The 21,387-nt window shown below is 46.2% G+C and overlaps 1 protein-coding gene across 1 annotated transcript; it reads right to left on the bottom strand.

The window, feature by feature from the left end:
* Nucleotides 1-1,822: 1,822 nt before the first annotated feature.
* Nucleotides 1,823-18,491, bottom strand: LANCL1 (LanC like glutathione S-transferase 1). Its single transcript, XM_079310727.1, has 9 exons — nt 18,348-18,491; nt 18,112-18,229; nt 11,103-11,310; nt 7,188-7,323; nt 6,725-6,871; nt 4,609-4,791; nt 4,024-4,200; nt 3,683-3,755; nt 1,823-2,866 (listed from the first exon to the last, which is right to left on the bottom strand). Exons 1-9 carry the CDS (start codon nt 18,429-18,431, stop codon nt 2,790-2,792), a joined length of 1,203 nt encoding a protein of 400 aa, XP_079166853.1. The 5' UTR covers nt 18,432-18,491; the 3' UTR covers nt 1,823-2,789.
* Between the last annotated feature and the right edge of the window lie 2,896 nt (nt 18,492-21,387).

Raw genomic sequence — 21,387 nt, 5'->3', positions numbered from 1 at the left:
CATTCCAAATATGTTTTTTAATTGTTTCTTGGGAATATAGGTTATTTTACATGTTTTTTGTTTTTTAAGCAGACCACCACGGACAAACACAACCATCATGTGTCAAATATCTACACTTCTGAGAAAATCCCTCTCAGGTGGCTTGTTCAAGCAGGACCAGTTGAGTTTTCAAACCCTGTCTTGGTTCTGTTCCCTGCCCTTGGCACAAAGGTGGGTGGAAGTGGGCAGCACCACATCAAACCCCTGTATGAGAAAGAAAGGGTAACCAGAGAAAGTGCACTGTGCTGTTTTCTCATCCTCATTTCTGCACCCCCTTCCTCAAGACCTTTACCACAAACCTGAACAGAAACTATAGAACAGGTTGTGTAGGACCTTGAACAACTTAATATATGGTTGTGTTGGAGGGGAAGCTCACCTTTATCCATCTCCTGCCAGCTTGGTCTTAAAGCCTCTGCTGCTGAGCAGTCACAGCCTCCCCTAGATGCCCTGTTCCTCCCTTCAATGAGCAGGAGGGTGCTTTTCTAGCAGGCACCACATCTTCCTTTTGGTGGCCAGCACTGCACTCAGGTGTATTTTGGTGTGGGAGCCACAGAGGGAGGATGCAGCCTTGGATGGAGACACCAGTGCAAAAGGATGCCCTGAGATGAAAGCCTGCAAGGGGAAGCCCAGGACTGGCCTTAACGGATTGGAGATGAGGGAAGAATGTGAAATACTCTTAACACTCAGGGTGGGTGGAAGGCCACTGAGCCTCCAGGAGCTGCCAGCACAGCACAGCTGTTGTGGCATATGAATCCTGGTGACAAAGCAGGGAATAGAAATAACCCAAAGTCTGGTTGTTTCAGCATTTTTATTACAGTGCTCCACTCAGCAGCTGTACACATGGCCCTGATGCTCCCCTGCTCAGTGTACAAACCCTGGGACATTATGCTCTCATGCCACCATAACCCAGGCTACACAAACCATCTCCTTTTACAGAAGTGATGCCCAGGAGAAACACAGGCTCAGAGCAGTGTCCCTGCACTGCCATCACACCAGCCAAACTGAGAGGTAACTTCAATTACTGCTGGATTAAGTAACTCCTCTCTGCTTCCCACTCACCTCCCAGTCTGCTTAGGTCCTGTGAATGGCAGGGGATGCCTGCTGCTGTGCTCACATGAGTCTGAGCCTTCTGACAGGGATGCCCACCCTCAAGGAGATGAGCTTTTCTGCAATTCAGGCTGTCTTTTGATAGACTTTCAGAAAGCTGAGAGGGCAACAGGAGTGTGGGCTGTGAGGAAAGAAGTCTGCCTTTCAGGGCTGGTTTCTGCTTCTTGCCTACCCAGGTGGTTCTTGAGGGGCTCCCTGTGCCCCTGGGGCTCAGCTGCCCTGTGTTCAGGCACATGTGAGTGTGACTGTGCCAGCTTTGGTGGTCCTGCTCTGCCCTTGCTGGTCCAGGAGAGTGCCTGTGCTGCCTTGATATTTCTCCCCTGCCCTTGTGGGACTTGAGGCACCCTGCAGCTCAGCCCTTGAAAGATCAAAACCCATGGCCACACTGGTGCAGGCTGAGGTGCTACCCTCAAACAGCACAAAGCTGTGTGGCTGCATCTGTAAACTTCCCTGAGCTCAGTGTTTAGCTCATGCTCAGTGCTAAGAAAGTGGTTTACAGAGTCAGGTCCCAAATTTCTGTGAACTGGTGAAGCATCAGCTAAGGCTGGAAAGGCAGATTTACTCCCTGCAAGTTCCTGATCTGCCTGACACACCAAAGCCAGTTACCCTAATGCAGATTTTCCAGTTGGGTAGATGAGTGGTTGCAAATCAAACTACAACAAGCAAGGCAAACAAGTGACTCAAATTATCCAGGTTTGGGAAAGCTTATAAAAGAAAACATATAAATAACATCTATACAGTTAATAGGCTAAACATTATCAGAACTCAGTGGCATACATTTCTTTTCCCTTGTTGCTGCTGGTGGGCACCTGGCACCACCTAATACACAAATTTAAATAAAGACTGCAAAATAAACTCTCAAAGCTAACAAGTAGAGACCACAAAAGCAAGCATGCTTAGCTCACTTTTGGACTGGAGTTTGCCATTGGATGACCAATGGACTAGCAAGGTTTAATGTAAGATGGCAGTGGATTACTTGTCTGTCACTGGAACAAATGCACAGAAGAGCTATCCACAGCCTTTCCCTTTAGAGCAGGGAGGTGCTAACTCAGGACAAGCCTTTGGCATCTCAGTTCCAGCTCTGCCAGTTGCAATTAGATATTAAAAATATACATAAGACTCCACAGCCCATCACATTAACTTCATGTGGCACAGCCTCAGATACTGAACCATCTGCTCTCTGGGTGCTCAGAAAGAAAACACTTGAAAACAACTTCCAGGGCAATAGTATTAGTTTTCCATCTGTTGTACTCCAAAGGCAGCTAGATTCCTGCAACTATCTGTTACCACAAAAAGAAATAAAATAGCCCAGGTTACATTCAATAGAAAACTTCTCCCCAGGAAATGGGATACAGGAAATAGCAAAACTCTGTAGCAAACAAAATACTGTACAGTTCTCCCGGCTCCCACCTGCAGCCCTGAGTTTTTAAGGGACACCAGCAAAAGCTGCACTCTGTTTTTTTTACCAAACAATGTAATGAGACAACTAGAAATGTTAGAGAACTCAGCATGCCCTCAGGAGGATGGATTTACGTTCAGTTAGTTGAACAAGGGTGAGTCTGATAAAAGGAGGAAGCTGCCTTGAACTGCATTTCCAAGTGCAGAAGGACACAGGGCAGCAAACTGCCAAGCAGGATCCACATTTAGAGTTCAAATGCAGGGAACTTGGCCTTGGTAGGCACCAGCAGGTCAGCAAGAAAGTAAATAGTTCCAGCCATTCCTGAGGAAGAAAAAAAAACCATACTGTGCTTCAGAGAAATTCCCTCTGGGCACCATTTTTCTCAGTTATCCAGGGAATGAATGAGTTATGAAGAAGGAAAGGTCCTAAATAATTTTCAAGGTCTGAGCCCAGGTTTTTCAAGCAACTTTGGTACCTCCTAGTGGGGGAAAGCATTTTGATGTTAATCTAATATTGAAAAGCACCTGGTGAAATGTGATGGGTCTTTTCCCCCTCCAGCTCCCTCCCTTCTGCTTTACCAATCCACAAGTTCAACACTGGGCAGCTCTGTCAAACTGGTTCTTGTGACACTGCTGCCCAAGGTCCTCACTGATGGAATTTCTTCTGTTCCTTGGCCTGCAGCAGCTTGGAGAGATTTAGCATAGCTGGGGGGCTGGCTCCTTCAGCAAATACCTGCTGATGGCAGATTTGTGAAGAGTTGTTAGCAGGAGGCACAAAGTGCCACAGGAGCCAACAAGGCCCATTTGTTCCTCCCCTTTAAAGTCACACTGGAACACTCATGAAGGACTTCAATCTTTAAAAATGTCCAGAGAAGAGAGTGTCTGAGAAGCAGGGCTACAAATAACCAAAAGGAGACCTATAGCCAAGAAAGAATTCCCCTTGAGATCTGTATGCAAAATATGTGTGGGAGGCCTAAGAACATAAGATGCTCCAGCTAAGACTGTGCTACAGGGAGACTGCTTTTGGGAAAGGGTAGAAAAACCCAGTGGGTACAATTTCCTTTCTGTCCTCTACACTGAGTTTTGCAAAAACAGCTTAGATCCAGTAGCAAAACACAAGGCTAGAGACTGAGATTACCTTCAAAGAGAGAGAATGGTGTGTCAGGAGTCCGGCACCCATGCTGCCCATAGCTTAAACACCACTCTGCAAACTGAGAAAAGAGTACAAAAAAAGTGTTCAGATTTGGTTATAGACAGGTCTTGAAAAGAAATACTATCCCTTTCCTCACATTACATATTGCAGAGCAAGGATTCTGAGAGAAGTCTGACAGTGACAGCAGTGTTGAAGGACTACTCTGGTGCAGCTGGCCAGACCTAGCTGCATGCCTGCCCCATTAGAAATTGGGTTTCAAAGGCAAAGACAGTGATGTAGAAGGCAGAAGTGAATTAGCCCCTCGACTGTCTCACACACACTCTTACCTTGCAGGCCCTGTAGAGGTATTTCATGTTCTGGGTGAGGTTGTACAGGGCCAGGAAGGCATAAGCATTGCCAGCTGTACCATGGCACAGCCCATAGCCTTTCTTCAGTAGCCCGTGCTGCCAGATCACTTCTGCACACTGCAGGGCATCATTCAGGTACTGCTGCTCCCCAAAGACCTACAGAGACAAGAAACAGCTGTCCTTGCTGAGGCAGTGTCCTCCAAACAAAGAGCATCCCTCTGGGATGCAGAGGCTTGGGAGTCCTGCTGAAGTGACTGCTGTTTACTTTTTAAGGAGGATATTTTTGGTATCATGAGTGGGGATGTAAGACCACTACTTCAAACACAACTAGTTGTCACCATCCATCACCTGCAACAGGGCAGCCCACACAACTGATGGACATTTGCAGAAATATTTTTTTTAAAAGACTAATTTCTGTATCAGAAATCAATCAGTGGTTCCTGTGGGGTGATTTCACTCTAACAAGCCATCCTACTTCTAGGCAAGAGGGGTCTCCCAGCATCTTTTCCAGAGGAAGCTCCACATTTAGGGGTCTCAAAAGGGTCTTTGCAAGGATTCTGGTACCTTGTATGCCTGGACAAGCATGTAGATTACACCTGGTGCTCCATGGCACCAGTGGACGAGTAGGTCTCTGGTGTCACCAATACATGGAGGGTAATTCCCAGATGGGAACTTGAGCTGGCAGACATAGTCCACACTGGGCTTGACTGTGTTGTGCAGCTTTACTTGGCTCACTCCAAAGCCAGGCTAAGAGAGAGAAAACATTTAAATCAGGGAGGATTACCATTCTGTCTGTCCCCAAGAGACCCAAGGTCTGCCCAAAAGGTGGAAACAAAGTCAACTACGGCTACACTCTCTCTTGATCACTGTAAACTAAATACTTTCTTTGGTTTGGGTTTTCACACTTCAGAATTACCCATTCAGTCCCCATCTGCTCTGCCTTTTGGCAGGGATTTATTCCCAGTCCTACCCTTGCATCCCAGAAACAAAGACTGTTCCTAGCATGTCACCTGGTCCTCTAAGCAAGAGAGCTTGTGCTTCTTTTCCTAAAGATGAGTAGGAATAGTTTCAAGCACCCAGAGCTGAAGCAAGGAGATACCAGTCTAAAGTCAGTATTAAGGATGATTCCTATCACCTAGAGCATCTCAGCCCTTAGCTGCTGGGCCAGCCCAGCTGCCAGGCTGCAATTCTGTATCTTCACAGATGTTGCTGGGTAATTTCCAGAGGCTGACTTCACTGCTGACCTCAGAAGCAAGGGAATGGCTTCAGTGTCCTCTTCCAATGACCCTGCCCCACATGAAATCTGTGCAGTTCTAATTTCCCATGGCAGACTGCAATGAGCACTCTCATCTAAGGATCACATTGTTCCCAGGTTGGTAAATGGAAAATTAGAAATCAATACCTGTGCTGTAAAACCATTAGAGATAAAAGACCTTCTCCTCTCCATATTTCACATGCTTGCTTCTCCCAAGGCTTTTTGTACATCATGCTTGGCTGATCCAGGCTCCTTGTACTTCATATAGCAGAGAAGCATAAAGCTCATGCAGTATTTTATGGGAGACTTTAAATTATTTAGAACAGCAAGTTGGGAACAAGCTCAGGGACTTGGTACAAATTTAGGCTCAGAGCACATAGCTGTCTCCCCTGCTCCTAGGTAGTTATTCTGTGCTCCTAGGAAATAATCACCTGTACCCCACTCCTGCCAAATCTACTTAAAAACCACCAATCATCTCTTCCTCTTTGAGCAAAAGAAGAGTTATATTCACAGGACTTCTACTGATCCTGTAGATGGGCTTTAACTTTACAGTCCTGAAGGAAAGCTCAAATGCTTGAAACATGGTGGCTTCCTTTTCCACCTGCTCTGAGAGTTATGTCTAATAAAAGATTATAGACTATCTCTAGACCAAAATAACTTGTGCTGCTCAGGGGTGGTCTTAATGCTTTAAAAATTCAATGTTATTTATTGCTGTTATTTTTCTAAGTGCTAAAGCACTGTAAATATATGCAAGAAGGGACTCACATAGGGGAATTATCACTCTCATTTTTTTCAGAGCCTGAATATGGAATACTGACAGAGCTCCAGTGAGTTGTGCAAAATAGTGAGAAACATCAAAGCAAAGGAGTACTGCATATCCCAGCCTCTTGTCTTGCTCTGTCTCCTTCAGGCACTACAGAACTCAGTCCCTTTATCACAGTCCCACCTCTTTCACATTTAGAAGAAGGTTCTGCTTTGGATAAAAAGGCATTTCCCACTTCCCCACTATGAGTACAATTTCTTTCACCACGCTTTTCTGTCAGAGATTCTCAACTCTAATGATCTGACACTGCTCCAAGTAACCACCTCAGAAAATGCAGGGAGCCAGCACATACAAAAAAATGTGAATACTTTAGAAGCAATTAACACGAGGAGGAAACTCAGACCCAGATGAGCTACAGGCCTCCATTATGTGACACTGCTGGTTAATGCAGGTCACATTTCTTCAGAGATCTCCAAGGCCAGAGATTCAATCATATATTTGAAGAAAACCTTTACAATTAGAAATGCATGATGAACACATGGGTAAGTCCATTTGACAAGGTATCTTTCCCAGTTTGATTCAAGAGCCAATTCAAATGCTGTTCCTTGTGAATAAAAGAAATGTGAAACAGCTGCTAAGGACCCTCCCCTGATGTCTCTTACCTGCATGAGATAGTAGTAAATCCCAGCCAAACCATGGGCTGCTCCTACATAGTACTCCTGGTACCACTCAAACATCAGCGGGCTCTTTGCTGTGAAGTTCCTCTTTTTGGCTAAGTTCTCTCCTGAGGCTACAACTGCTTCACAGACCTGTGAAGGGATGGGAACCAATGTGGGTGAGGGAAATGCTGCCATCTGGGACACAGCACAGTGAGTATTCTGACACAGAATGAGATTTTTCTTCCCAAGCAGAGGATGGAATGAAATGTATGCCAGTCCAGTACTGCCTGTGGATTTACATGGACAGTGGGGGAATGTAGTGCTTTGTCCCTTCGGAGGAAAAGCAGGTATACCATGATGTGGTTTCTCCCTTATTGCCACAGTTCTTTATGTCTAGCAATGATTTTTATCTGCCCAAGAGGAGTTGCATGGGAAGAGAAAGATAAATTAGCAAAAGGCACAGTACCTGCTGAATGTGACTGTGAGGGATCTTTTCCTCTCCAAAGTGCCTGTTCACAAATATCAGTGCAGAGAGATAACCCATGCGCCCATAGAGCAGCTCATCCGGCACTCGGGGGTCAGCCTTGAGCAGGTGGAGCAAACTAGGAGGAAAATGCACATGGGGGACATGAGAGGACATTCAAAGCCATGTCAACAAGCACTAAGACTGGAGTTAAACCCTGCTTTGTTCCTTCAGGCTGCCTGTGCCCTAGGAGTCTGGCTCTCAGCCTTGCAGCTGCACAAGGTGTGGAATGGCTCCTTCCCTTCTGCCTTTTGTTTGGCTGATTGCTTCAGTCTGCTCTGCTCTTCACATTGCACTCATAAGTGCTTGGGGTTTAGAGCACCAGCCTGGAGAGCTATTTGAGGGGGAAACCTGGGCTGAAAGAAATGGTCAGCATAAAGCTGCTGACTGCTCAGGAAATGCTGCCCACCATTCCTTGTGATGTTATTGGCAAGGCAGACACTGCCAAAAATCACTGCTTTCAAATTAAATGGCCATCCTTTAAAATTTGGCTGCTTAAGAAATACTAGAAAGCCAAACTAGTGTTAATGGTGTGTGGAAAAATCTCACCCAGAGTGCTCAAAAATCCTGATAGAAAAGCCCCTTCCTCTCCATGCCTGCAAATGGCCTGGGCTATGCTGTCAGGTGAGAAAGAGGTGTCTCCATGAGCTAAAAATCTAAGAGGTGGAGCTACACACATTGTTTAACATGGTTGTGCCAACCACGGTACAAGGAAGGAATATCCTCTAGGAAGAACTGAGCAGCAGTGAAGACAGCTTAGCAAAGTGGGAGTGCTGTGGCTGTCTGAGGACAGCTTGCCTGGCACCAGGCTTTTGCCCACAAGTGCTGAGTGAGGTCTGCTGCAGTCAAGTATTTTCTTTGCCACTTTTCTATTATGATATTGCAAAGCTGGTGATATTCCTCTAGTGCTAACAGAAACTGACAGCACTCCACACTGGTGTTTTGTAGCCCAATTCACTCTTAATGCAATTTTTCCTTTGTTTAACCTCTCATCACACTTCCAGAAAGACTGGACGTCCTTCCCTGTCAGGGCAGCAGTGTGATTTGATTTGGCTTTATTTTTCTGTTCATCTGTAAGAGAGCAATCTGAAAAGTGCCATCACTTTTAAAATACCAGCAAAAGTGGCTTTTGCTGCTGTGAAACCAGCCAGGTGCGTGTGCTGAGCTTCCCTGTCACAGCAGTGTGGAGAACAGAAAAGGTGCCTTGGCAGCCTTTGCTCCCTGGGTTCCAGGACTTTGCAACAAGGTATTGCAAAGTAAAAAAGCAACCAAACGCCTCAAGTAGAGAGGATGCTGGGCTGCAACTTCTCATGGCAGGAAACTTTGTTCCCTTGGCACTGGACTCAAAGTGAGCAGGGATTTTGAAGGAGAAAGGAGGGAGCAGCATCTCAGGGCTCTTGTACCTCTTGACATGTGGACTGCCCCATGGGAGAGGTTTCTTTCTCACAGATTAAACCCAAGAGACAGATTTTACATCCAAGGCATGGGTTATTCTCTCAGCTGCAGGAGTTGAAAGCAAAGGCCTGCTGCCTCCTCATGGCACCTGTCACAAAGGGAGGCAGATGAAGAGAGTTTCCAAGGAGGTGTTTGGACAGATAGACTCTGCCTGGCAGCGGGCTGGCCAGAAGAGAAGCTGGCTGGTGATGTTGTTCAGCTCTGAAATGTCAGGAAATGTCAGGTGAAATGGAAAGAATGGACGGATGCACCAATTATAATACTAGCAGTAGGGATTTTCTCAGTTCTGGATGTGGTATTTTCTTTTCATGGGGAAATTTGGAGCAACTGGACCTACTGTTCTTGCCCTTTGTGCACTACTGCTTTACCTCTAACTGCTTTTCAAGGAGGATCATCAAGGGAGGAAGCCTGCCAGGAGTTTCTGCTGTTTTAGAAGTGTGGTCATGCATTAAAAAAGAGATGCTTGGGATGCTGCTGGACTGATTGCATGCAGAATGCATTTCTCAGGTGTGTGGGGTAAACTGTGGTCTCTGAGAGAAGAGCCACTCCTGTTCACATTATCATCCTATTACTTCAACTGTCAACCATCAGCAGTTTCTGGACAGAGGGAAAGCAAGGCAGCTGTAGAGCAAAATGGGATTTTTGTACACCACTGGCTCTGAAAGCAAAGCTTTGACCTTCTGAATTGGTGGGAGGTGAGAGGGAAAAGAGGACTCCTAGAACATGGCTCAGATTTTCACAGGCTCTTAGAAAATAGGCTGCCCTGAAACATTAGTCTCTCTAGAGCATAAAAGCCCATTTTTTGGTCATGAACTCATTTAGGAAAAAGCAATCTTCTGTCTCTTCCACTGCAGGTAAAACCTGGCTGATGGATTCTCTCCACTGGTTCAGTAAAGATGAGGTGCTTTAAAAGACAGAGGACAAAATGCAGAAAGGTCCTTCTCCTCCACAGCTCTCATAAAAGTGCTCTTTCTATGCACTTGCACTGCACAGCTTAGCAACTCTTCTGTAACTGAACAGCATACTCAAAAACCATTTAAGAGTCTTGATTCAGGGAGCTACTTCTCAAAGAAATACTCTATTTTAAAGGAGCACAGTCAGGCTAACTGCTCTGAGAATTGGTGGCAGAGTAAGGACAGTGTAACTGTTCATTTGAGAAAGTCACATTTTTCTGTTTTCCTCCTTGCAAATGTATGAAGAAACCAATTTCCAGTGCTCTGACTATGATACCATTAGATGGCAGTACAAAATCAATCATGAGATTCCATTCTGCCACCAAAGCACAGGCAGAACAAGAGGGATATAGGGAGGGGAGACCTCAGCAAGAAAACATGAATTAGGGATTGTTTTCCAACCTGGGATTTATGCACAGACCACAACTGACCAGTACTACTTGACAGATTAATTCCCTTTTAGTTAATCACAGGGAGATTTGCCACTTTGTCAAAGCAGAATCTAACCCACAGATTATTATCAGAATAAATAAAGAGTTCTGGCCTCTGTATCTACATAAAAGAAGCTATTCTTAGTTAAGGGAATGGGAACTTGATGCCCAAACCATACAGACACCTCTGGTTCCCACCTGTGGCTTTTTAAAACTGCTATTATGCATGACTTGCTGATGGCTATATAAGGGCAGTCAGTGTTCTGAATAATCAGGGGTTTTGTCTTTCTTTGTGCTGATCACATATGAATGGAAACTCTACAGGGCTGTTTCTTACCTTCTTAATAACCATCTCCCTTAACTGAGAAATGCTTGCAACTGCATCTCCTTAACTATTATTCTTCCTCTGCCACATGCTGATCTAGTCTTGTTTGTCCTTTTCCTAAGTACCCAACAAAAATACAAGTGAAAACTGTCGAGGAAAGGCAAAAAATAGAAATAAATGAATCATAACCAGCTGCATTCTGCAGTTGAAAGGGATGCTGTCAATCTTAGGTTTAAGTCAAAGACAACTAATAAAGAGCAAGTGGAAGCAAGTACCAAAATTAAATCTAATAATCTTACATTTTTCCTCTTCATCAAAATGACTGTAGAAGCTAAATTAAAATGTTCTTAAAAAACACCAAACCCCACTTTCTGGCTTTTTTTTGTTTTGTTTTGTTTTTAATTTTGGCACTTTTTTCTTCCTGTGTTTTTCAAAATTATTTTTAAGATGCAATACCAAGTGAACAATATCCATGCTCCCCTGCCTGCAGGCTGCCATGCAAACGTGTTTGTCCTTAAACCACCTCTTTTACCAGGGCAGGAAAAGTTTGTGCTGCCTTGCTAAACTACTGGATTATTTCTCACACAGGACTGCAACAAAATGAATTCACATTTGTCAGAGAGTGCCTCATACAACCCCAGACCAGCTCTGTGAGCAAGAGGAAGGTGAGGTGAAAGACACACGAGTATTTTACCGGATGATGCAGTCCTCTGCCTGCTTCTGGTTCTGCAGCTTGTGGTAGATGACAGCAGCCACTGCCAGGGGCCCAGCATCACCACACAGGAAAGTGATGGATCTCCTGGTCATGCACTTCAGGCTCTTCTTCACGTACTCATGGGCCACCTGAAGGTAGGCTGGGTCTCCATACACATCATGCAGGTGCAAATACAGCAGAGCAATGCCTGCACAAGGAATATAAAAGTTGCATCCACTAGAAATGTTTGCTCTGTTACTTCAGTGAACCTAAAAGTTCATGGCCCTCATCTAGGGCACAAGCCTTACAGAAAGGCTTCTCAGGGGCATAACCTACAGCTTCCTTTCCTGCTTTGTCATCTCCTTGTAACTTGAAGCTGCTTGTGAGTGGATGGCAGGCAAGACAACAGCAGGAAGGCCTGAACAACAGCACAGAATTGCATAAAATTTTATATACAATTACATACAATTTTAGTAGCAAGGAGCAAAAAATGAGACCTAGACAAACCCACCTAAATCCATACACTATACCTGTGACTTTTGCTCATAGTGAAGGTGGGGAAAAAATCATCTTTGGGCAGAACTGAGTTGTCACCCTCTCTATTTTTTCCCCATGCTTAGGGGGTAAGGGGTTGGGTCACTTAGCTTGGATTGGATTTTTAAAAGAAGTTCCACACCATCAGCACTGAGAAACAACACCCTTAAGACATCCAGACACCCTACTTGACTCTTCTTTTTCAATTCTTTTCCACTGGGAAACACCAGCAAGGTTGATACAGTTCCCTGAACATCATCTCCTGCTGTTGAGCAAATCCCAAGCCTTACAGCAAGGATTGGTTCATCCTAGAAAAAAGGGACTGCCCAATTCTCCTCCACAGCACATCACTCTGAGATCAGCCTTTGAAATAAAAACAGCTGCGTGGGATACTAGGAAAGGCTGCATGGTCCTCACTAGAGGTTTCCAATGGACCTGCCAGCTACAGAACTAATTCTGCTACTGAGCAGTCACATCAATTGCTGTCCTTTACCTCTGCCTGCTTTATCTTCAGACAGCTCTTGAAGCTTTCTGGCAGGTAAATGAGGAGTTCTCAGTAAGCCTGTGCCTGACAGGTCTGTCACACTTGAACCATCCTTCTGATCTGAGAGCCATCCTCAAACCTGCACTTAAGAAAGCTATTGGCCTACATCACTTTGAGAAGAGCTTATTTCTCCCTTAACAATAACCATTTCTAAGAAGACTCAGGTCCTGCATTAAGCCTAAATTAATAGAGCCAATCTCTGCAGATTTTGATGTGTAAAGGTCAAGGGGGCAAGCATGCTGCAAAATTACAATCCAAGGTACTGAGGACAATTTCAAACTTGGATAATTTTCTCATTTTGCATGGGTAATCTCCAAAGCTTCATGTTACAGACAATTCAATTCCACATGAACATTATGTATAAAATTTCCATTTCCTGCTAAAGCTAATAACCTTGTCCTCTCTCTAAGCAAATTCAGTGCTAGCAGGTCTAGAGAGAGCTCAGCTGTACAGTGCCATCACTCAAGTCTATAAGGATGTGGGTATGAAGCCCTTCTTTAAAGGGGAACCCTCCTTTTCCAGCTAGAAAATGTCAAGTGACTCTCCATTACTTTTTTAGTACCTAGCACATCTTCTAGACTCTTATTAGCCCAATAGCTGTCTGAACACAAACTGCACTCTTGACTTCTCTGCATCAATATACAACTTTAAGCTTTGTAAGTAGTTTCTATTCCCACTGCTATAGTACCACCCTAATATGCTTGTAAGGAGCCTGCCAAGACCACTGTGAGGACTGAATTCTTAGAAAGCAAATCTCAACATTGTTTTCCCTCTAATTTCTTTGCCCCTCCTCTTTCTAAAACATTTCTTACCTCCATTCCTCCCACACCCAAGCATCTTTGGAAAGACTCCAAAAAACCACTGACTTGTACTAAAGGATTAACTTGCTTCCCCAAAACATTCACTTTTCCTTTTTATTTAAACCAAAAGGTCTTACAAACTGCATCTAAAGCCAGTTTTCTGAATTCATTCCTGTTGTCTTTTGATACTGGCAATATACCAGGTACTCATGGAAGCTGTTGGCTCATCCTCTTCTGTTAAGAGTTGGACAGAGGAGAGGAGCCTCCTCTGCTACCAAAAAATCAAGCCAGACCAAATCAACACAATTCCTCAAGGAATGCCTCACTCCCTCTCTAATATCCTCCTCACCCCAACTGACTGGGTAGGTTTTGACTGACTGGCTGTTAGTTTGGCATGCCTTAAGTGGGATACAAACATGGCATCACCAGACACGTTGAGATAGGCAGGCTGTGGATCTGCTCCATTTCTGTGTGCCCCGTGGTGTTCAGTGTCCCAGCTGGAAATGTGACCTAATTTTGTGACCTCTGATTGTTTCCAAGCAGAACTGCTACACAGGTTGCCTGTGGCTTGCTGCACCCAAAGATGTCTGGGCTTCGTTCTGTTGTCTGTTTACTACTGGACCTTCTTCTCTGTATTTTCTCAGATGTCCAAGCTTTTTGCTTCCTGCCCCTGCTACAGAGCCAAATAAGATGGGGAATGCATCAGACAGTCCTTTATGGCACAGGACTACACTGAACACATGCAGGCCAACAGGCTCTGATGACTGAAATGGCCACCTCCAGCATGCAGAAAGCCAACACACAGGAGCTGAGTGTTGATGCCCAAGATGCTTGCTCACTGCAGGGAAACAGGAGGCCAAAGTCAATTCTGCCTGTCTCACAAAGCCTGCTTACTCAACTCCTTCAGAAGGACAGAGAACAGCACCTCTCTCCTCTCACCTTCCTGTATGGTATGTGCAGAGGGCTACTTTGCATTAGAGATTTCTTTTGAGTGGGGCAGTGGATACATGCTGTACATAGTAGAAATGGAATTGTTTGCACCAGCCAGCTTGTGCTGATACCCTGACTTCAGCAACCACTGCTTTCCAAAGAGCAGGCACTGCTGGAAATACAAGGAAAGGTCTTCCTTGTGAGCTAAAGCTCTGCAGTAGGCAGAAAGTGTATCTCATTCATATGACATTCTGTTGATCCAAGAGAAGCTGTGCCTCACCTTCTCTGCAAGTTTAGACTTGCTCTTTTTTTGGAATGCAAGCAGCTTGCTTTGCAAGCAAGTTACACCATTAGATTGCTCTGAACATGCCTCCTTGCCCAGAAAGAGCTGAGCTGTGCTTCTTCTGCCAAGGAAAGGAGGTTTTTGTTCCAAACCAACCATCTAGAATCACACTGATCTCAGAGCTCCTGCACTGACCCAGGGAGTCAGTCAGCCAGCAGCCTCAAAGCAGGATGCCAAACACTGGGAAGAAGCAGAAAGCCATCTCTGCACACTGATGAAGCCTGATGGTTTCTAGTGAGACAGATGATGCCATTTTATTAGGTTAGGCATGGGGTAAAAGAGCACGGATGGCCCAGCTTTACTGCCCAGCTCAAAGGATAATTAGCATCTTTCCTGGTGTAGACACATGGGATGCTCCCTTGCACTCTTAAATGCATGCCAAAGCCATACTGCATGCAACAGTGAGACTCTGGAAGTCCAGTTCAGAACTGATTGGGGAGCCAGTCTGCAGCTTATCTTCCTACTGGATGATTATCCAAGATGTCTAAGCATTTATCCTGCCTAAAAACCTGGGTAACAGAGCTTCTTCTGTAAAACTTTTTATCCCATCACAAAATACTACAATAAGTTAGGCTAGCAGGGATCAATGGAGATCTGCTCCAACCCTCTGAAAGGAAGGGTAACCTCAAATTTGCATGCCATTGCTCTGGGTCTTGTCCAGTCAAAAACTGACAATTTCCCAGAAAAGAAATTTCACAAGCACCGCCTGCCAAGCATTTGGCAGGAATGTGGTTTATGTAAATGACCCAAGGCACTTGATTATCTCTCAGCAAATGCAGCCTCACTTTTTCTTGTTCTGTAGGGATTTCCATTTTTCTGAACAGGACTAGAAGGGATACAAATTCTCTGGGTCCCGAGGTTAAAACTAACAAATTCCACTGAAGTGACTGAAAAGTAATTTTCCAGAAGTTTTCCTGAACTGGTTCAGTCATAGCTTTATTCTTACATGGCTTTCCTTTCAAAAGACAACTCAGCCCTGCTTCCTGGCCCTACTTGCCAATGGGCCAGCCAAAAGCTGTGGATGGGGCAGGCCACCTGGACTCACTGGGCAGTTTCAGAGGCTCTCCATTGCTGAAAGCCATGACTAAGACATTGCCAGAGAAGGGAATGGTTGCATGGGAAACAAATTCCAAATGCACTACCAATAGTGTGGAGGAAGGTGAATCTGTCCCTAATATACCTCAACACCTTGGAAGGACACAACAGTCCAGCAGGCACTGCATTCAGGAGCATCCTAGCTTCTGCAGTCAGCTGGTGACAGGAGAGAATTCCCTTCTGTTCCCTTTCCATCATCCATGCTCCTAGTCAAGAGACTCTTTGGAGCAAGGCCTTTTGCATTATCACAAACACCAGCACCTCATGCTGATCTGCTTGAAAAAGGATGAGGCCACTGTGCTCCTGTCAGCATCTGAACTGCTTCCCACTCAGAATTAGCTTAGAGCACTTTAGCTTCCCTCAGTCAACACTGTGATACCAGTGAAGCAGATTAGGAAAAAAACTGTTCCAGCAGCCTCCCTAAACTCATGAAAAGCCAGAGTTTAACACAACAGCTGAGGCTGGTCTGTACCAGGTGCTGCCTATGGGATCTGATCTCTATGGGGAACTGAATGAGAATGTAACAAGCTGATTCAAATATGTTTTGAGGGCATTCAGCCATACCCTGGATCCAAAGTGTTTTCATTGCCTCTGAGCTGAAAATCTGAGTCCTTGCCTCCCTCTGCTCCAACTTCATGTGCCAAGGAGCTGTGGCTTCCCTGGCACAAGCACAAGCTGGGGGAGCAGGGCTCTGTCAAGTGTGCTGGGAAAGAAAGGAGCCCCAAAGTGAAACACCAGCATGTGCTGTATATTACTGAGTGCAATGTAGCACACTCCAGTATGTTACATTTCACACAGAGTTTGTGCCAGGAGAGCCATATTTCAAATCTCTTTTATTAGCAGCCACCAGAGTGAGGGTTGATTTCAGGCTGCTGGGCAATGATTCACATGAGGAGATACTCAACAAGCCTTTCCTACACAAGCAATTACAGGAAAAAGCCACTGTCTTGGCCCAATTAATTCTGTCTCTGGAAAGCAGCTCTGAATAAATTAATGTAGCTAGAATTAGAAAAGAAGGTAGGGTGACAAAGTTATAGTGTAACATCTGCAAAATTCACCATGCTGGCTGTGTCTTCCAGGAGATAAATCTCTCCATGGATTTTGTCATATTAGGCCAGGCAAGAAGGCTAAGTGCCTAATGAGGAATGATCTCTGGGAAGAAGGGACAAGAATCCCTCTTGAGAAACTCCCTTCCAAATGAAAACAAGCTGAAATCCTACCAGAGTTCTCAACCACGGTTTTGTAACTGCAGTCACTTTCCAACATGAAGTACCTTAGGACTTCAGAAAGGGAACATGGCCGCTGGGGAAAGGTGTTTTCCTTCTTCCCAAAGACTTTGAGAGTGCTCCTAACATCACCTATCTGCCTCCTTTGTCTCTTGAATTTCCTGGTCAGAGGCACACTGCAATCATGACTGAAGACCACCTTTACTTAAGCAGTGCTTTTCATCAGAGGGGACCTCAGCTCAGGGTCACACAGACTGGAAACCTGAACATGTCTCCTAAGGTGAAATCAGCCAGCACTCAGCAGAAATGTATAAATTCACTGGCAGCAGGAGCAGAGTGCTGCCAAGACAGCAGCTGATGAAATCAATGTTCTCCCACGCTGGAATTTAATACTGGCATCCTAGCATTTCTTATGAGCTGCTTTTGAGTGCTCTCAGTGCCTGCCTGTCTTATTAAAATTTTGAAGCAGGCATTTCTAGCACTGCTGTCATCAAGCTGCAACATTAGTTTACCACCAACACAGCGAACACCACTCTCTCAAGCAAACTGTTGGCATTAAGTTCCACAGCACCCACACACAAGCCAGCCACACCCAGGTTGTACTGTAGAAAGTTGCCATTTAAGATTGCAGTATACTGCCAAAAGAAAAGAAGCACCACCAAAAACCATCTTGCAGCAAGCATAAGATTAATTTCAACTACCCTAGGGTCTCTCCACAGGGCCTGGCACAGCACAGAAGGCAGAACTGACAAAGCACACAGCAGCAGCTAAAGATGGGGCACAGAGAAAGGTGTGTCCTCCCCGGCACCAGTGGGCAGAAACAGGGAGGCAAAGGTGGGGCATACTCCCAAGGAAGGAAAACCAGGCAGAAAATGCAGAACAGGAGAAAACCAAACTCCTGGAAGCTTTGCACACGAGTTAGTATGAGGAAGGCTTCCACGCTTTGTTATACTCACATTAGTATTTCTGCTCCTTCTGACAGGCACTGGAGCAAAACTAGCTCTCACTAAGTGGAGTGGCACTACCTGGGGAACAGGAATGGAGCAATCTGCCCATCAGACAAGGTCATCAGAGAAACTTCAGAGAAAACAGACATTATCTCAGGCCATTAATCTCACTGCTGCCAGATGCAGGACTCCTTGCAGGTGAATGACCTACCATGCACACCTGCCTACTGCATGGAGCCCTGCATGGAGCCCTGCATGGAGCCCTGGTTTTGTTGTCATCATCCCTACTGTGGCTGTCCCTTTGAAGGCTCCCATGTTTACTCTCAAGCAAGTGCTGGCTTTCTCTGCTGTGTAAGTTCAGCACTATTAACCAAGGATAGACCAAATCCTCTGGTTTTCCCTCTGCAGCATGAACCCTGTTTCAACGGGGAGTCCAGAGAAAGCCATCCCCTTGTTCTAATGGCCCAAAGCATGCAGAAGATGTGCCATTGTTGACATGGATCCACTGTGACCACTCTGATGATCAAACCCCACGGCCTGACAGGACCTGACCTAAAAATGTGCTCCTGCTCCATGGGGCCCGGCCCTACCTGTCCAGCCAGTGTAGGCGGTGCAGTCATGCGGGTCTGCCGACTTGAGGCCCCTCTCCATCTGCTGCAGCAGCTCCCTGATCTTGTTGTTCAGCCGCTGCGTGAACTCGGGGGTCAGCTGCGGAGAGAAAACCCGCACAGCGTGAAGGCAGCCATCGCTACACCGCGCACCGAACCACACAGGTTACTGTGCTCCACACGGGTCCCCGCGGCCGCCGCAGCCCAGCCCCGCTCACCCGCCCGGCCGCGTCGAAGTAGCCGGTGGCCAAGGACTTGTCATAGTCCTCGTAGGGGTTGGGGAGAGCCCGCTGCGCCATCATGGTCCCGCTCGGCTCCGCTCGGCTCGGATCGGCCCCGCTCGGCCCCGCCCCGGAAGGCGCCGCTCGCTCGCTCCTTCCCGCGCCGGGGGCGGGCTCGGGGCTGCTGAGGGGAGCGGGAGGGAGCTGTGTGGTGTTGCGGTCTCTTGCACCTCATCATGGAGGGTTTGATGTAGCTGATCATCAAGAGCCGATTGCAGCTGCTCCTGTGGGGTTTAGGGGCCCGGTGCTGGTGGGTCTGTGTGCTTTAGGGAGCCCTCGCCGCTGGTCGTGAGGGGACACTGTGGGGATGAGGGTGCCTCTGTCAGGTTTAGGGAGCTCTGTGAGATGTTGGACTCCTTACAGGGTGTTTAGGAGCCCCATGTGGGGGTCCCTGTGGGGTTTGGTTCAGTATGGAGACTGGGGTCCCCTTGCCCCAGCCTGGAGTGGATGAACACCATGTAGCTTTGGCGTTCAGCTGGTGCAGGTGCTGACAGGGGGTCAGCCCGAGGAGACTGTGCTGAGTTCTGCTTCCCCTCAGCAGTATTTCCTCACCTGGGGTGGGACCCAGCCTGGGTGGGGCACAGGGGCTGTACCTTGCTGTACCTTGCTGAGCTGCTGCATCTCACCTGTGCTGGCTGAGCTACATCTTCCTTCTGAAGAGGTTAAGTTCCTATGATGCATAGGCCTGCTTTTCCTCCCTATATATACATATATCAGTATAACTGTGCTGCCCTGCTGCTGGAGGTCTCCTTGCTGTCATTGTGTGGGCAGTGTGTCCCAGGTTCAGTGTGCTGCCAGGTAGCATCCATTGTCCCTGTGTGCTGCATTCCTCAATCCAGGCCTTGCTGCTGGGTGTGACACCGTGCCCAGCTCCCTTTCTTCTGACCCTAAAGACCTGAGATGAGTTGTGATGTCCCTGCTTGAGGTGTGGCTTGCTGAAGGGTGTGACACGTGCAGCTTTGGGGCTCCCCAGCACTTCTAGCACTGCAGGCTTGCATCTGTGTCTGTTGGAAAAGTGCAAAGGGATGGGCTGAGCTTGAAGCTCTTGGTGGCTTGTGACACTGCCCCTTGGCAGCTGAATCCATCTAGGTGAGTTTAGGAGAAAACTGTGCTGCTCTCAGAATTTACATATTGCTGTCTGCAAGCACTCTGAGAATACATTAGGCTGCTCCATTCATGCTTGTGACAATTGTGTTATACAAGGGATTCTGTTTTTCTGTCCATATGTCCATTCTTTATTACAATCAATAAAATTAGACCTCAAAGAAAAAAAAGTAAATTATTTCACAATATGGTGAGAAACAAGTATAAAAGAGGGAATCACAATTATGTTTGCTTTCAGTTCTTTTTTCACTCAGCTGTTGCTTGTTTAGTGAATTTCAGTCATGTAAACATTGCCTTGCATTCAAGGCAGGGAGATGGACTGCAGTTTTAGTATTCAGGGAGGCAGTTCTAACATCAGCAAAAAATTGTGTGGAGCTTTCTGCTTAAGGCCAAACTCACAGCCCTATATTATGGTTTTCCCTTCCATCTGCGGGTCAAAGCAGTATTCACTGCCCTCCTTCCCTCAGGCACAGTTCACTATTAACTTCCAGCATAAAGCACAGCATTTCAGCTTCAGTCTTTCTTTGATTGCTCACATTAGGTTTGTTTCCTGATCATTTAAAAGTAAAGATGGTTCTCTCAAATTATCCTGCCTGTTCTCTTCACCACCCTGCCAAGGAATTAAGTTTCAGTGTATTATTTTCTAATTGGTCATGGTCACTTCTGCTTTGGTGCACCTCTTGCTGCCCTGGATGAACCCAGAAATCCAGGCTGCAGCTGTCGCTCGGAGCCCAAGTAAGAGATTGATGATTCATCCTTAGTAACCTGCCCATGCAGAATGGGGAATGGAAAGAAGGAAGTGAGCTTGAGAGGGAAGGTGCTCCTGTGTTCTTGCAATCTGTGTTGGGTTGATGTGTCCAGCAATGTGTGTTCTGTCCCCATCTGTTGAGCTGGGTGGGACAGTGACCCTGATCTCCTGGCACATATTATCTGCTAATGGGCCAGCTTTAAACCAGCTGGGGCAATCATCTTTATCTTTCCACAGCCCATCCTCCCTCCACGAAGAGATCATCTGCTGCTGGCCCATTCAGTGCCACTGTGTGACTGATAAAATTACATCATCCCACTGGGAGATGCTCCAGCCAGGGGAGCAGCCAAGCCTTTCCTACCCAGATAAAAACTGAGATTTTGGACACCAAGATACCTTCTTTCCACTGGATTCCAGAGGAAAGCCAGACCTTCCCACATCATCCCTGGACCTTCAGAGGAAACTGCACCTTCTCCAGGAGCACTGCTCCAGCTGAACCACATCTGCCACTGCAGGAGGATGCAGCCACCATTGAATGGGGCTGCTGCCAACACCCTGACTGACTGACAGGTGTCAGCTTGGATTCTGACTCTGGCAGTGTTTGGGATTGTTCTCTGTAATACTGCATTTCTATTTTAATTTTCCTAGTAAAGAGCTGTTTTTCCTAATTCCCATATCTTTGCCTGAGAGCCCCTTAATTTCAAAATTGTAATAATTTGGAGGGAGGCAGTTTACACTCTCCATTTCAAAGAGAAGCTTCTGCCTTTATTGGCAGACATCTGTCCTTCAAACCAGGACATAATCCCAGTCACTTTGGGCTTTTGGGAATGGTGGGCCTGTTTGTTTTGTCTGACAAGGGTCATGCTGCATTCTCTGAAAAAAAAAATAAAAATAAAAGCTATTAAAGCAGATCTGCTCAGAACAGATCAGGAGAGGACTTTTGTGTGAATGCAGCTATGAGAGCACAGAGGAAATGGTGAGAAAGCAATCTCTAGTAGCCTTCCTGGCAGTCCTGCCACAGTTAGCCCCAGAAAAATATGTTTCTGAAGTGACTTGCAATCAGTGGTTGAATAGAAGTCCTCAAATCTTTCTACCTGTGAGAAAATTAAAGGGTGTAGTATTTTC

The sequence above is a fragment of the Erithacus rubecula genome, assembly GCF_903797595.1.
Source record: "Erithacus rubecula genome assembly, chromosome: 8".
NCBI lineage: Eukaryota > Metazoa > Chordata > Aves > Passeriformes > Muscicapidae > Erithacus > Erithacus rubecula.
The sequence above is the reverse complement of the archived record's forward strand: the minus strand, read 5'-3'. Positions and strand labels throughout refer to the sequence as shown.

Bases quoted from the DNA above. Each gene is read 5' to 3' on its own strand.
- LANCL1 (XM_079310727.1), bottom strand. From the start codon at position 18,431: ATGATGGCGCAGCGGGCTCTCCCCAACCCCTACGAGGACTATGACAAG. The intron at 7,324-11,102 runs GTAAAATACTCG...TTTTCCTCCTAG, and splicing joins GCAGAGGACTGCATCATCCG to TTTGCTCCACCTGCTCAAGG. The intron at 3,756-4,023 runs GTAAGAGTGTGT...CTCTTTTCTCAG, and splicing joins ACCTCTACAGGGCCTGCAAG to TTTGCAGAGTGGTGTTTAAG.